General features: G+C 35.9%; 1 protein-coding gene across 1 annotated transcript; it reads right to left on the reverse strand.

Annotated features, from left to right (window-relative positions):
- Nucleotides 1-2,163: 2,163 nt before the first annotated feature.
- On the reverse strand, nt 2,164-10,971 carry LOC144476306 (kynurenine/alpha-aminoadipate aminotransferase, mitochondrial). The gene is made up of 8 exons (XM_078193042.1): nt 10,650-10,971; nt 10,378-10,565; nt 8,622-8,792; nt 6,835-7,095; nt 6,008-6,187; nt 3,851-3,977; nt 3,225-3,433; nt 2,164-2,742 (listed from the first exon to the last, which is right to left on the reverse strand). The coding sequence occupies exons 1-8, from the start codon at nt 10,741-10,743 to the stop codon at nt 2,662-2,664; spliced, it is 1,311 nt and encodes a 436-aa protein (XP_078049168.1). The 5' UTR covers nt 10,744-10,971; the 3' UTR covers nt 2,164-2,661.
- Between the last annotated feature and the right edge of the window lie 6,901 nt (nt 10,972-17,872).

The following is a 17,872-nucleotide window of genomic DNA, read 5'->3' on the forward strand; positions in this document are numbered from 1 at the left end:
ACGAGGACAAGATATTTTCAAGGGAAACGCGAAAATAAAAGTTTGGTTTACACGTACAGTAAAATTTTTGCCGTAGGAATCGTGCTTCCGATGGTGGTAAAGTTCGGAACACTCATATTTAGTAGTTTACGACGTTCTGAACGCGTTATCGGCCGTATTTGTTGGTCAATCGCCGCTCGTAAAGTTGCAGAACTGACCTCGATGATCCCCGGGACGGAAAACGAAAGTGAACTGGTTTCTCGCCGAAATCCCGCTCCTGAAAATGTGGCCATTCGTATGATCGGCCGTATCCGCGCATCCCCTGTAACGGCCCCCAGAAACGTCTTTTAATATACACTATATCTTCCAAGGGCCCGGAGGATATCCTTTCGTTCTCCCCGCTACTGAAAACATACAAGTTGGTCGCCTTAAATCCGTCATTACGTGTGTATTAACCTCGTTCGCCGTTCCCTTTACGCCCCTTTTCTCGATAAGGGCGGACATTTCTCACGTTGCCTTCGATACCTTCCTTGTTTCTTCACGTTACCTCTGAGTCGTACAAATCTTCCGTGTTGTAGCAGGACGTAAACCAAATAAATATAAAAATGACAGCAGATTTCTGAAAAATAATCTACACGAATTGTAATAAACAGAAACCTATTCCTTGCCTTGACAATTCTTGCAATGTCGAGATTAATTATTTTATTAGGCTGTACATTTTTATGCAAAATAAAAACTGTCTGCATTAATTGCAAGATATAGCAACATATAAAATAAACTTACAAAATATTGCAACAGGATTTTTCATTTCTTTGAATGCTGTAACTGTTGGATATTTTGACAGCTCAGAAGTCAATCTGTGTAAGATCATTTACCTCAAAATTGAGGTACATAAGGATTTCGCAAATTAGCTGCAAATGGATAACAATGTCACTAATAAAGCAAATCGCAAATTTTATTATAACATGACATTCAAATTAACTTAACCAGAAGACAAAACAAAAGAGAAATGTCGCTGTTTCTTTTAGGAAAAACAAGTTTCTCTGAACAATATTGTTTCGTCATACTGATCATTTATGATCAACATAAATGTTGCTATCTGTTGATTATTTATGAAGAAATAGACTATATTGATTTATGGACTGAAAGAATCCACGATAAAAATATATTTACATTGTGGGACTCATCTTCAATTTTTATTTCGATCTGTCTGTTTCTGTTATAAATGTATAAAATCGGCAGCATATTCATTAAATTATTAAAAAACTTATCATTGTGCTGAGTTTGATATAATTTTAATCTACTAGAAGTACATGGAAATCTATACACAAAGACAAATTATTTAGCAAAAGAGGTTTGAATTTTTTTGCAAGTCAGTCGAGTTGTTACTCTTAGACAAGTGTTAAGCAAATAATTGTTTAATCGTAGACATTAATGAATCAGATGGTTTCACCGAAAATGCAGTAACGCGATCATCGGTGCAGCAAACAACCAACGAGATAGTAGGTGTCAAGAAAGTTACTCATGACAGAACAGTTTCTGCCGGCTTATATTGGTAAGATTAATTTAATTTCGTTCAATTGATTGATACTTCAAGTGTGTAGCGGTAAGTGAGAGTTTAGTTCCTGTCTTTCTATCCCCATCTTCCTAATTCTTGTCCCTTTTACTCTTTACTAATTCACTCTTACCTTTTCTAGTGTTCTACTTGATTTTCCTATCATTCGATCTACTTACTTATTTACGTAAGTAAATACGCACTTATTTGTCTTAGATAATTGTTCTGCATCTAAATCAACTCTTTGTTATGTCACGTTTTAAAATAACTTTATTAATCAAATTTGTTTACGCTTAAAGGACAGTTAAAAGCGTAACTATTGCACGAATCGCAAAATTCAATTTGATATGTATATGTATATAAAATGCACTATGTTATATAAAGTAGATATACCGTGAAACAGAAAAATTATTTTCAATTTTGCGCGAATTTGACTTCGAATGCAAAAGGTTAAAATTGTATTACGTTTCTGAATTTGTTCAATCTTCATAAACATTTGCTGCAAAATAACTTCCCTAATAGCTAGAACTCCTCAATTTGAATAGCTCGATTAAAAAATAGTTGATAGAATAGTTATTCCTGAAATGTGTTAGAATGAATCTGTATTAAGGAATAGTATAAACAGGATGTATAATCAATGCAATTTTATTTGCAAAATATTAATTTTACAGAGTGTCAAATAGTTTTACAATACTAATAAATATAATACGTCAATAATAATTAAGTACAAAATTTGTGTTATTTCTTAAGAAGTTGATAAATAAAAATGATGATTATTTTGGATTTGTCCACGCGTTAAATAATATAAAAGATTAATACGCAGATTTAAATTATAAATATTAAAGAACAACTTTGGTACTATAGCGTTCTCTGAAGGTCCAGTTGAGAAATGGCGAGCACAAATCTCGAGTGGAATGGATGTTACAAAGAAGTTCCTACTTTTCGTTGTACTACTTGTCGGTAAGTGATCATCGATCGACGCAATGATGCCACTATCACCGACATATGATATATTCTACGAACAGACTACAGTATCGATGTTTGCGAGTGTTACTCGTCGGCAGTAACATCGAAAATATGAGGTACACTACGTCAAAAATGTTAATACTACTTGACTTAATACTACTTTACGAGCTGTCATTCATTATTATATAGTTGTAGTTACACCGTAATTCGTATCTGATTAGATCTGCCAACCTTTTCAACGCCTGAAAATGAAAAATATTACAAGATTAAAATATCGTCAATATTTAACAGTAATTAATTAGACTTCGTATCTTTATGCAAATTCTCATTGTCATATATTATTTTTCAAACATTTAAATGAAAGAAAAGTTTCTTTTCTGAACTAAAAGATTGCTCGTTGTAGAAAATAATGTTATTGGATCTTGCACATTTACGTTTTCTTACATTCTAAATAGATGTCTGTACGTGCTATAAATGTATAATAATTCGCAAACAGTTCATCAAAATTATATGATCGGACTTATTCAAACTTTGTACTATTTTTGTTATAACGTACGCTTGAATAAAGGAATTCAACGAGTAGTTTTTGAAAGGCATATTTTTATAATTTCAATCACTGTAAAAGAATTTATTTCGACTGGCCCGGTAGATTCATCGTCATGAATGTTTATATAGAATAACTATAAATTAATTATGTGAAAATATAAGCTCGCCTTCAACCTACCAGATCCATTTCTTGGTAAGAAGCTTTGGCGAAGCTCGCCCTGATAGCATTGCAAGGTTCATTTTTGTCCGCCATGAAGGCTGCACCAGGCGCCATTATCACGCCATTCTTAACTCCTTGTTGCATTATCATTTTCCAAGTATCCTTGATTTCTTGGACTTTGATCCAGAGGAAGAATCCTCCCTGAGGCACCGTGAATTCTGCCAAACCTACAGAACAAAGAATCACCTCATTGTTTGTTACACAATATTATTTCTATCTATATTTTGTTTTCACTGAACAATCCTCATGCTTCGATGCTAAATAGAAAATGGCTTTCACTGAGCCTTTTATCGACAAAACTGATATATTTGAATGAATTCCATTGAACGTAATTTTATTTCGACTTACATAATTTACATTGAGCTCTACCTTATAAAAAAAGTCGTAGTTATGAGAGTTAATTTGTCCAACAAAATGTTATCATCTATTCGTGGCTCAAATGTTGTACAATATAAGTATCACGATTTAAAAACCTCTGTAGTTTAATGGTAACACGTTGAATTAGTAAGTATTCAACATTAAAAAACATAGTAAGTAAAGTAAAATAGAAAGTCGAATAATCGAAATAAATTATTATTACATACCACTCAAATGTTTCTCAGCTAGAGTAGCGATCATGTCCCTGCGCTGCTTGTAGAAACACCTTATATTCGCGAAATGTTTCATTAGCTTATCGTATCCCCAGATTTTCATCAGTTTGTACATGATTACCTGAAACCAGCGAGAATAATTTGTAAAACTATTTAAATTCATCTATACGACGCTGGTCTATCCGAAGATATAAATTTATTGACATAGATGACACAAATTTATTAAAATTCTATGTCCACAATTCGTGTATACCATTTTCTTTGCTTATTAATTTTTTAAACAAAAAGAACGAGATCCATTAGTAAAGAGTGCAATCGGTATTATGAAAATGCATACCTTGTATACATAAGGATATCTGTTGACAAAAGCACCTCGCTTAACCCCTTGCACTATAATAACGAGTCAGACACGTGATAAAGATTCCATACAAGATCTACGAAATATGAATATTATTAATTTCTTCTAAATCGAAACAAAATTGAATACTTCTGTTATCAATGTCTATAAACGAAAGTAAATAAAGACAATAGAAAAAACTAAAATTATCTGGTCCTATTAAGTACAGTATTAAGGACAAATAAGTGTTAATCAACGCAGCGTGAAAGGACTCGTGGTGCAAGGGGTTAATCGGTGAATTTGTTGATATTTGCGTGTGCTAGAAGTTTTGAGAATATCAGACTTTTATAGACTATAGATTTCTTTTCGCGGTTGACCCGTAACAGTGACCGTGAAGAAGTTTTTCTCCCCTTATGTGCGAACTAGCGATTATTGCTAATCTGTGGCTAGAGTGTTTACATCTTCACGCTTCTGATAAGAGTGGACACGCGCCGATGTCGATACAGCAAACGCACGCCAAGCGATAATTGCGCGAAGCGTGCTGGCTTCTCTGATCATTCGCACATATTTCATCAGAAAAGGGGGAATATGATGTTTATGCCACGCGATCGGCCGTATCAACTCACAAGACTTGCGAATATCTTTATTAAACGTGCAGTGACATAGACGTTTTATTGACGCTATCAATGCATATTATTCATCGACACTGCCTCTCGTAGTTTCGTAACCGTAATTGAGATACTATGGCTTTGGAAAATATTTTGTTTGGTTCCTAACATAATTGGATACGTTCTGGGATCATTACATGATACGAAAAATTATTGAATTTTGTCGATGATTAATTTTAGTACACTGACGAGACTCGTGCATATACTCAAACTTCGTAGCCCTATTTTGTGGAATTATGGATTAGTATTTTCGTGTCAATCGAAAGGACCACAAATGTGTGAGAGAATTTTCTGTATCCATATTATGCAAGAAATTCGATTACAGTTTTATTAAGTTGTCGTTATTGAGCATTTATTATATAGTTTCTTTTGAATTGATCATATCACCGTAAATATCTTAATCGTCCAATATATTAATATTACTAATTACAAAATATTCCTAACAATTCTGTACATCGGGTCTATGCCACAACTTACTATAATTATTGCTAATTATCGTTTTTATTTAAGTAGTTTTTATATAGACACAAAAACAGCGAAACCACCCTTAAAATTCCGAAGTAGCGCCATTCACGTAGTGGCATTTGCTCAAACTGTAATGCAACTGTTACCTACAGTGGATATTTTTTCAGAAAAAGATAACAGTGTCACCTATTTCTAAATTTCTAAATAAAATAAAATATTTATAATTTATACGTAAAATAAAATTATATAATTTGTAAATAAAATAAAATAAAAATTTCTAAATAAACACTAAAGGGCGCCACTAACTCTTTCCAAAAATATCAGCTATCGATAACATCTGGCTACCAGTTTGAGCGTTTCTTCGCGATGTTGAATGGCGCAGTTTTTTGATTTTCTAGACAATATGATTTTACCAATATTTGCATTGTTTCTCTTAACAGTTTTAATTACATTTACCCATTAATGTGTTGCAGTATTTGACGTATTATCAATTATTCGTACGTTGTTCTGTCAATTTTCTTGTTCTGTCAAACTTCCTCTTATTGAGGTTTGGGCAATTGATTTAAAAAATAATATAAGATCAAGAATACTACTGTAGACTCAGAATTCGTTTTACCAGAAATTCTGTCTTACGCAATAGTTAAAGAATGTCAGAGTTAAAGGTAAATGATAACTACCAACCTGTGACAACGTAGGAGCGTGCAAATGGCTGCTCTGCAAATGCAATTCTATGCTCGCGATCAAAGGCGCCGCCGCCGTTATGAACCCTAATCTGATCCCGCTGCTGATCACCTTCGAGAACGAGTCCAACCTTATCACACGGCCCTCCGTGTCCAGTGATAAGAACGACTTTGGTTGCTCCTGCGGGCACGAATAATTATATTTCAGTTCCAACTTCCATATTACTGCCAACAAATTATCTTATCCTTACTAGAAATGGATGAAAGTTAACGATTTCTACAGCAATAGTTGTTCATTTGATGTTATTGTTTTATACTAGAAATTACTTGAAGTTTCTTTAATTATTAGAGGGGCCAGCGCGATGACTGAGATACATCTTTCACATTACACAACTAATTTCAATAAAATTTTCATCATTTATGTAAGTCACAGAGATCTATCATACAAAACGCATTACATAAATGAACATTATAAGCTAAGATAAAAAAATATTAAGAATATTTTGACATTAAAAATTTTTTAAATATTTTGTTGACATTGTCTAGTAAACTAATCTCTCGAACATCCAAAAAAATATCAGTCATTTCATTCACGTTTAAAAAAATCGTTCACATATTAACACAAGTATCTAATACAAGAAATGTATTGAATACATTTTTTTATATATCTATCCGTGTCGATTCAACAATCGTAAATTAAAAAGGGAACATGTCAAAATAATATGTGCTCGGTAAACCGAGTGTTTAATAACTGTTCCCTAAGTAAAGCGTTAGAAAACTATAGTCCCATAGACGATCGTCTAGATTAGCGAAGGAGAAACCACTCACGTCCTCGAAGTGCATGAAATGATAAGGATCGTCGTCGAGGATGAGGAAGTTGTAGTCGCAGGCTATCCTGTAGATCTCTTTCCGCCTCTCGAACGGGATAACGACGCCGGTGGGATTGGTCCCGGTAGCATTTATGTACATTAACTTGGGCATCTTCTTGCCGGCGAGTTGCCTGCTCCTCAACGTGTCCCGGAGAACCTCTGGGATGACACCATGTTCGTCCTGCGGGATGGCGATCAGCTCCGCCTGATGGGGCGCGACCTGTAATGGAGAAACGATGTCACCCGAGCTCGTCCCGATCGTTCCTGTAAGAAACTGCCGTCGGGGGGGGGGGGGGGGGGCACCTTTGACACGGTGCACCTCAGATTACGTAAACCGCATTTTAATCCGGTGGACGTGTCATTCTGATTATCGGCGTGGTAGTTCGCCGATAACGGCAGATTTTACGTAATGTTTGCGTCGACGGTAGCTAGAAGGGTAAAATGTTCCCTGGCGATTAGATAACGATCGGCTAATGATGCGCTTTAACTTTTTTCATGAATCTTTCTAGCTAACACCAGACACTTTTCAACGCGTTAACGACGGGGCAATTTTATTAAAACTTTCCTATATGACGGGTCATAGAATTTCTTCGACATGTAATAATAATAATGTGATAATTATTTTTGTAATTAGTACATTTTATTAAAATTAGAAGAATAAAACGAGAATTCTCGTTTCCCGTCGGTACTGCGTTGACGCGGGTGAATTGAAATCATAGCAGTGTATGTCACATTTTTCTTATTGCGAGGAATAGTATATTATTCACTGGCCAAATTTATTGCTCAGATAATATAGGACTAAGTTAACTTAAATTAACTTCATAGCTTATTTTAATTGTCTTTGTAACATTTTATCATGTTTGGATTGTATCTGAAGCGCTCGTACGAAGCTGCAACGAAGATACGAGTGGATACTTCGAGTCACGATTCTATACAAAATGAGGTGATTCGACTAATTTTGTGATACATAAGCGATCACATTCAAAACAGATAAGCACAATTGTTTTTTTCCGAAAGAGATACGCGCGTGTTACTCTCGCAAATGTATCTTTCGACGAACGATATCGTTTTGATTAGCCTTGAAGTTGCGGTCGTCAACAACGCTGATCCGCTAATGAGAACGATTCAAGAATACTTTTCTGATTCCCATCGAACGTTCTTTTATCATTACCACTAGACTACGGATGTTCATTTGATCTTCCTTTTATGTACACTTTTGAGAACGTGAAATTAAACCGAATCATATCTTCAGTGACAACTGTACCTCGTTGATGTTTCAGTATTGTTCTATCATTTTTATGCCATAAACTTCATTTGGGAGGAACTTTATTGCGAAACCACCCCGAAATCAAATTATTACCGCCGTTACAATATAGAACTATCGAAAGCAATTCTTTCCGAACAATCGCCTTTCATCAGAATCATTCAATCATTTGAAAAGTGCACGTCAGAATCTGGGACAAAAATAACGGGCACGATTTTATAGGAAAGGTTTCATTCGAATAACAGGACACCCGATCGATTTCCGATTCTAATCGTCGAGCACTTTTTTTTCGTAAAACAAGGCGCGACTCGAATATTATCGAGATAGATTTCCGGCGAAAGAGACAATATAATGTCTTTTCTGTTTTAGCAGAATTGGAATCTTTTCCGTGCGTTTCGGCTGGCTCTACGATCCGAATTAAAGTCGAATAGAATGGAGAACATGGCAAACGATAAAATGGAAAACAAGGGAGGTGTACTGACCACAACTTCCACGCCCGGATAAAAAGGATCGTGCACCAAGAGCGGATCACCGGGTCCGATTATAGCCTCGAGAGTTTTGCTTAATCCGTCCTGAGCTCCGGAGACGATCACAATGTCGCGGCTCTCCCACAAGGGAGGTGCGTGCGCCCTTCGCTGGAACTCCCTCAGGCTCTGAAACCAATTTAATATTCAACGTCGTTAAACATATTGGGGGCAATTGCATTATGCCGCGGGGAAAACGACGGAAAAATTGAAGTGACTTGAGAGGAAACGCGTGACTACGCGACGCTCCGCAACCGACAATAAGAAATTCGTTCCCCGTTGTCGCATTGTGCGTGGGATCTTAATGTGTTTTTTTCTGAAGCGCGAGCAAACACATTTAAGGAACCATAACACTGTGAACAAAAAGTAAGGTGAATTTGTTTATAAAATGTAAATTCTTTATTTATTCTTTTTCTATTTTTTTTTCCTAGGATGGTAGGACAGTCTATAACATTTGATGTTTGATCTCCGAGTTACACGTGTTTTTGTAAACAATCAAAAGTCATCACGATAATGCACCATGTGATACTGCATTGGTTCTTCGCGACTTTTTTGCCAAAAACTCGACTCATATCGTTCCGCAATCACCGTATTCGCCTGATTTGACTCCGTGCGACTTCTGGCTATTCAGCAAACTCAAAAGACCAAGGCGGGGACGCCGTTTTGACACGATTGAGAAGATAAAAACCGAATCGAAGAAGGTCTTGAAGGCTATACCGGAAAACGACTATTCCGACTGTTTCGAGGACTGGAAAAAGCGTTGGCAAAAGTGCGTATTATCGGACGGGGATTACTTTGATGGGGATGAATTTGATTTGTAAGAATAAATAAAGAATTTACATTTTATAAACAAATTCACCTTACTTTTTGATCACAGTAGTATTCAAGAACGGTCTATGTTAGATGTGAAGACGAAAATTTTGGTATTAGCAAACTATAATTGCCAGACTATAGCGTATAAAGAATTCAAACAACATCAAAGGAATTCAAATATTTCCATTTAATTTTTATATTTAAATTGTATCGTTTTTTTGTAATAATTACAACGAATAATCTTTCACTTTTTTTTTTAATATAAAGCCACTGAATCAATGCGTGCATAAAGAGCTTAGGGCGTCCTTAAAAATGATGATATCGTAAGACCATATTTACGCTGCTAAAGGTTTTGTTCGCTAAATTGATAAAAAAATCTAATATGGCGTCAGTACATGTGCTCGATCTCATACAGTTGAAATGATAAAAATTATACAGAACGGAAAAACTTTAAATCGAATAAAGTGGCAGGCTTCTGAAGTAAATATAGTTCCGATTGTACGAGTATGAATTAATTTGAAACTGAACATCAAATATTTAATTGTAATAGCTGAATTATAGAAGAAAATTGCATGACGACTAGGATAACTAAGGTAATTAATCTTGCAGGATAGGATTCGCTACTTGTGGCTACTCAAAATCATCTATTTAAGTATATTATTATTATGTTACGTACTTTTTGTATCTGTTTGCATCTTCCGTATATATTGCAAATATGAAGCAAATAAAAATGAAAAGGAAAGGGAAAATAAACTATCTAATCTTAGTGGTCCCTGTGCTACGGTAAATTAAAAAGAGAAAATAAACACATCGAATCCATAATCTAAATTGAAAAGGGAGAAGTTCAAAGCAGACAGGTTCTTAATATGATGTAACCGCTGTTGGTAAATTAATTAATTACCTGAAGAAGAGGAGGGTAGCCTTGCGTAGGTATGTACTGCAACGCGGAGGCTAACTCCCTCTGGTCGAGGGTGAACGAGGATCCGTCGTTTAGTTTGATGGCGATTTCGGTGAAAGGGAACGTTTCCTCGTTCGGCATTCCTTCCGCTAGGGACACGACGTCTTTGCCCGCCGTGTATGCTCTTTTCGCTGGAAAAAATCACGAAGTAGAAATGTTTAATATTTTTCAATAATCGGTTCACCACTGGCTTCGATCGAGAGATTCTAGCTTACTTAGTTCCCTGGTGGTCGCGGACCTCCTTCGTTTGGAGACATCGGTTTTAAAGATGGAATAATCCATCTCGAGTTTACCGTTGCTGTTGTGCATTTTTAAAATCGGGCTAAATCTTTATAACCGAACTGTTCACTGACCAAATATGTCTGCGACGCAAACTCGATATTGACGGAAATATCCACTACAAACGATATGGTACGAAATCTTTCTTTCAGTTAAACTCTGTTAGTTTGCGAACCCGTTTCGGGACAGGAAGAATTGCTTCAACACGACATTATTTTTCATGGAATACGAACGACACTACTGTTTCAACTGGCAGCACGCCCGCGTTCAACCGGCTTTTATATTTCGCGATAGCTTTGGTTGCGTCAGATAGCATTCGCGTAGTCGAAAACGTACGCATGGGTTTCGCGAATGCTTAGATGCTAGCCGATGATTAGTTGCTGCCTAGTGTCGCCTATACGACGATTTTCCTTGATCTGCGAAATAGCTGAAACGATAAACAAAATAGTGAAAATGTTATTGTGTTACAAGAATCCGTGCAAGGTAAATAAAACTGTTTACACTGTGCTCGCAGATACTCGCGGAGAGACTAAAGTGAAGCAATGCGCTTCGATAACACCGTCCATCTTGAAGTTTTATGTTTTCAATGAATTTTTCAAGGACCAACGTTCGGATGGTCAAAGGTTGGGATTCCACAGTTATCCAATATTTGGGGAGTCGTCAAGAAAATTTGGATTTTCAGCGATCGATAGTCATTCAACGATCACCGATGATCTGACGAAAGAATCTGCATTATCTGTTAACCATGATGTAATACGATTCAGCGTTACATATCCGTAAACGAATGACGAATATTAGAGCGATACGGTCGGTACCCATTTGCGTAACACGTTTTCCTGGGAATTTTTCTCGGTTCTTCACGTGAGAGACTTGGGACACCATTTTGGAGTCGCGCAAGAATTTGGGGAAATCAGAACAACGATTTATGCGAAGAAGTTGATAACAGGGATTCACATTGTCACGGAAATACCCAGATTATTTAAAATTGCGACTAACTTTCCTTTGATTGATGTATTCATTACGCATTGAATACATTCGCTTGACGATGACGTGGTAAATATACGTAGAAATCGCTATTGCGATTAAATAATTAATTGCGCTTGAAATTTATTTAATGTATTCTACGTATCAATCTTCTCAATTCAAATGCAAAGTTATTTTTTTGTCTTATTTCGAAATTACTTTTTAATTAGATATCGATATAAATTGATTATAAACCTATGATCTTGAAAATTGTTAAATAATTAAGGTGCACCTTATAGCAAGGTGTTAACAATAATAACATAAAACGTACAAGTTAACGATTTGTCTTATCGTTTTCTTAGTTTCTTAATTGCGGAACTTATTTCCTCAACAACGTATAGAAGAGTGAAACAATACGGAATTTAAGTTACATCATTCCGTTTGGAAACTATTTCTAGCAATTAAATTGATGTAATCTGAACTCTAACACGTATTTAGTTTCCCATTTTAATTTAACCCTTTTTAAATAGTTATCTTATCCGAAAAAATAAATTTCTAGTCCTTTGCATTCGGAGCATTTTCTTGTATTATCCATTAAACACTCACACGCATTTACTCGCATAGTTGTAAATAACGCTTTAAAGAATATATAAGATGATAAAACGTTGAACATATTTGTTTAAATAAGATTTCATAAGAAATTGTATTGCAACAGATTTTGTGAAACAAAAGTTACTAATTCTGAGATTTCCATAACTCAAACCCGACCGAAATACTAATTTCGAGAGTATATTATATGTTAAATGCAGAAACAAATTTGTGATATTGATAAAAGACGCACGAGGGTTGGAGCAATCGGATCCTGTCAAAGTCTGGGGCGTGTTTGCTTCGGTTAATAACAGCTATCTAGGCACGTCTCGCGTCGTTTATAGTTGGTTACGAAATTAATCTGAATCACGTTTGTCCGGGAACTTATCCCCGATAGACAGAAATGCATCCCACTTCGATTGTTTTCGCGACCTGTAACACGATCGAAAACTTTTACCTCCGCGAGAACTAAAACATCCCTTGTCACAACGCTGTACGGAGAACATGGAAAACATGAAAAATATTCCTTGTTTCTGCGCGAAATGATTGAGACGTCGATAAACAATGTTCTACGACATCAGGTTTTATTTATTGTACTCGCAAAATGTCATTCTAACATTTTCCCATATAATTTTCCAGTTATCCTTATTTTAGTTTCGCAAGTTTGTCTGTTATAATAAATAGCGTTACTGGTACCGGAAGATCATCTTGCTTTTATTATAAAAGTTCGCGCGAGAAGAATAAAAACGAGTAAGCGATCAGTGTCATAATCGTCGCCATTTTCAATGACCTATTCCTATCTTTCAAATTACTTTTCCTCCTTCGAATTTTTAAAAAAATGAAATGACTTTTCATTGATCCTAATCCGGGATTACCGGAAATGTTATTATCGACGGAATATTTCGTATAAAAGACCGAGCGAGTTCTTCGAGCTTATATTTTTGCGATTGTTTCCTTTGGTTATAACTAGTTATAACCAAAGAGACAACTGTCGCCTGAACCGTGACATTTGTATCTTGCACAAGGGGAAACGCTAATTAATCTAGCTCGACTTTCTATAAGTCATTCAGCTGACGTACTCTCCGTATATTCATCCATCCCTTCCATTAGAATCGCGGGAGCACGCCACATTCTTTATATCTTTCACGACGCTAATCTGCCGATTGAAATTTCGTAAGCATTATTCTGATGCAACGAACGAACAGGATTTACTCTGCTGCGTTTTTTCTGACAAACGACGACACATACTTAGAAATAGATCGACGCGCATTGGTGATCTCACCTTGAGAAAATAATATCGTTCGGTTGTGCTGATGTTGGATCGTAATATATTTATGATATGTGTGTATGCGTTATTTCATGTGTCCAATAGATTCTCAGGCATAGTCAATGCTGAAGAAATGAATCGATATTTATCGGTGATAATACTTAATTTACCGGAAGCTTATTAATTGGCTGTTCAAAGTGTTAACTGATATTTTAAATGATAATTTCAAAAGTTGTGTTATATTAGTCTATATAATTTGATAAATCACACCTGCAATTATTGTAGTTTTGAAACAATTTTTTAAGAAAGTCTTAACTGTTTGCTTAGGGCTTTCAAAGTATAAGGAAACTGCCAGTAAATAAAATAAATTGAAGTGTTAAGCAAACAAAATACAACTATGATAAATATTGGTGAAATACTTTTTTAGATATTACATATTACTGTTGATGTAATGTTACTGCAAGTCATTGTAAAATTGTGCAATAAGTTATGTGAATCATTGTTTGACAAATGTTTACCTTTTTTTTAAATATGCTATACAATACGTACGAGCAAATTTCTAGGATATCCTGCATTGAATGAATTTACATTTCAGTTTTCAAATGAATTTATTTCTACGGGAACTGCTCTCGGCAGTTTTAAATAAACTTTAACCTCTACTTTGTAAACGTGAACTGTAAACTGCTCAAAATGCTACGCGTCTTTTCTAAGTATAAATAATTAAATTAATTAAGCGCTTCATAAGGAAATAAGTTTTGTTCCCCGTTTTAGTGGAATATCATGCAACAGATAAATGGAAAAAATTGTATCGTTTAGAAAAAACATAAAACATTCTGTTTTCGCGCGTTTGTTGTTACGCTGTTTTACGAATGCGTGGATCACTCGAATAACGCAATTGTTATTCATTTAAAGTTCTTATCATTTAGGGGATCGAAATCGACGTAAAAGAATATGATTACAGCGGCCGGTAAATATTTGTGCTCGCGTGCCAGGCGACTACAGCAGACAGCGTGGATGTACGAAATCGCCAAAACCGTTACAGTTTATCTCGTCGGCTTGAGTTCGCGACACTCGTGATTAATTACATAATGCTACCGCAACCGGAAGATACGTTCTATCAATATACCACTAAAGAAAAAAAGGGAATATTTCTCACGATAAAAGTCTATCTATTCAGATAAGTCGAAATTATTCATGTTTTCCGGATTCGACAAAATAACGTTTGAATCATTGCCGGTTCGTAGTATGTATGCGCTCAAATTTTCCGAGTTCAGTGACGTTGCGTTCGGCTCGGGATGCCAAAGAATCAGAGGGAGTAAGTACAATGTAGCTATACGATTATACGATAATAAATAAACAGAGCAGATATTGTCAGTCTAGTGCAATACTGTTTTTAGCTTTGGTTTGATAACGACACTATGCAATACGTCAACGCGATAACAGTATTGCGAGAACATGATGAATTTCGTTAAGGAGAACAAAAGACGTAGATAGAATAGGAACACGGGTCAGGCCATCGCATCACTCAATTCATTAACTGCATCTACAAGATACTTCTAACAATAGTAATTCGTTTGACCAGAAATTTGCTCATCATGTTCCGTTAGAAATACTCTGTGTAATAAATTCAGTGTCATGTACAGTTGGAATTCATTTTTAATCAAGTTCTAAAATTAATTTTTATTTTAACATATCGAACAAATTCAGTGTTGTCGAGATGATTAGAATACAAAAGTAAATTGTAATTTCCTAGTTTCGGTTTAATTAATTAAGACTTTGCATTTGAACGGCGACATTATGACATCAAAATTACCACAATATTATTATAAACAATTTCAACATCGCAAAATTTGCTTCTATAAGTCGAAAAGTTGAAATTAATTAATTTAAAAGTTGAAATGTGCAATAAATAATTGTTCCATTTTATGTATAAAAGGAGAATAAAAACTGAGAAAGAATAGAAATTTTTCAGGCTCAGAGAAATATTTAGAATTCTAGAGTTAAGACGTCTCCGACTTCGAAAGAGTCGAAATGACGTTTAAGGCCGGTATTTGTCACCTAAATTGTAATATATGGATTTAACACTGGACACGTTCAATACTATTGAAATTCATTACAAGAAATTGAAATAATTCAATTGACTCCTTGTCGTATTTTCACAATTACAATGATTTTTCAAATGAAATAATTATTTAAAAGGAAAAGAAAATTTTAACATTTATTTGATATCTGAAATCTCCTGTTGAATTTTAGTATTAATATTTGGCACTTCCCGTTAAGAAGGTAATACCCTTGTGCAAATATTCAGCCGCCCATTCACTAGATGGTTCTAATTTATTTGACAAAATTTGTGATTTTTACTTTATTTTTCATTTGTTTCAAAATTGAATTCTGTTCTTCGCGAATTTGTGATAAAAGAATTGACAATGGTGTATCAAGTGAAAATAATTGATATTGGAATCCATCTGTGCGTTCTGGTAGTGACTTCTTGAACTCGAATGTTCAACTGACTTGATTTAATTGTTGATTCGGTAAAATTTCATTTTTCAGTTCTAATTTATTGTCAAAAATATTTGTCTAAATATGGTATATCTTGAAACAATTTTGCTTCTGTATATATATCAATTTGTTACATCTACTCCAAAAATGACAAGAATAATGCATAGGTCTCGATGTTCATTTTGAAAACAATGATCCAATATTTAAATAAAATATATTCCTTCTACCTGTATTGTACAATTCATTTGTTCGTTATTAATTCTACAAATACATTAATGAAGTCGGAGAAATACTTGAATAAGTTTTTATCTCAAATAACTTATATAAGTTACTAGTACTTACATAATTGACTTATCAATTTATGCTACTGTCAAACATCGCTTCATTGAAACACATAGGACAAAGTCAACGGAAGTCCGCAATTTTTCACTATCGCGCATCTGTATGAAATCATTTCCGCTAAAATAACAAATACAAATGAAATGTCGCTACAGTAAGCACAAATATTTTTGCAAAGTTTACCAATGGAAGTATTCACTATCTGAAAATAGAATAAACGAAATCTAATTCCCACAACAGATCCCAACAAAGTATAAACTAGAAAACGTACTGGCCCTTCAATTGTTGCTGGCTAAAAGTATCAACAAAATTATTTTCCCAAAATCAGACACAACAAACCGCGACGATAATCGACATAGTTAAACAATGCTTGCAAAGCCATCGTTTTATCGACTGCCGGATAGATTAATGGGTTATCGTAGATCAAGGCCGCCAAATAAGCGCGAGTCTACCGTTCTCGAACGACCACCGAATTCGCCGAGCTACCAGCAACGATAGACACGAAAATCCTTGGCATTCGTAAATTCCAACGAATCCGTGAGCCATTGGATTAGGATCTCGGATGAAAAATCCGAATCGGCCAATTTCTCCAACGAAGGAGCACGAGATTGGCGAGACGGAGATGGAGAAACGTACTTAACGAACGGAGAAGTTCATTAAAAGCGAAACGACATTAGCCGACCTAAAATCAACTCTCCGACGATTCCGCTTACGCCTGCTTCCCACCTGAACGGGTCTCGAGCGCCACAGGTGAGACTGTGAGACGTAACGGCGAAGAGGGGTCGAGCCATGGGTGCGCGGATAGCGAAGCAGATGGATGGACCGCGTGGGCGGGACGAGGAGAACCTCGAGCACCGGACAAGGTAGAAAGAGAACGGGCAAGAAGCCGGCGAAAGGAGATGGAGGAGGAATCGCGTCGTAGCCAAGGTAGCAGCAAAGAGGTGAAAAAGACGGGGACGGTTCTGCCGATAGGAAATAGATCCTCGCGATTGGCGGTGGAACGAAACGAGGATCAGGAGGTGACGCCGAGGCGCGCGAAGGGGAACGAAAAAAGGCCCATCTCCTCTGAGGGAGATTGTCTTCCTTCGGAGGACTCCGCGGCCCCTCCGGTGCCGGCTGTCGTTAGCCCTAATAGAAACCACTCAGCGATTATGAATTGCCTACCGATTATCCTGCAAATTTCATTATTTTCCCGCTACGGTACGCTGTCGGCCTCCTATCGGTCGATCCCAATTCCTCGGAAGCTTCCTCGGGCCTTTTCAACAATGGAAAATCGGGCTTTCGGCTTCTAAGGAGGGATTCTTCGGGATTCTAAGATGCTGCGTGTGAAATGTTAGAAACAGCGTGCGACAAGTTAGATTTACCTACACTATAGATTGTCCTGTAGATGCCTAATCAATCATCTTAATCCTTCTTCATCGAATCTAGAAACTTGAACAAGTCGATTCCCACTTCATTTCATTTTTTGAAAGTACTATGTATGTGTTCGAAAATACTTCTAGG

The sequence above is a fragment of the Augochlora pura genome, chromosome 10, assembly GCF_028453695.1.
Source record: "Augochlora pura isolate Apur16 chromosome 10, APUR_v2.2.1, whole genome shotgun sequence".
NCBI classification, from domain to species: domain Eukaryota; kingdom Metazoa; phylum Arthropoda; class Insecta; order Hymenoptera; family Halictidae; genus Augochlora; species Augochlora pura.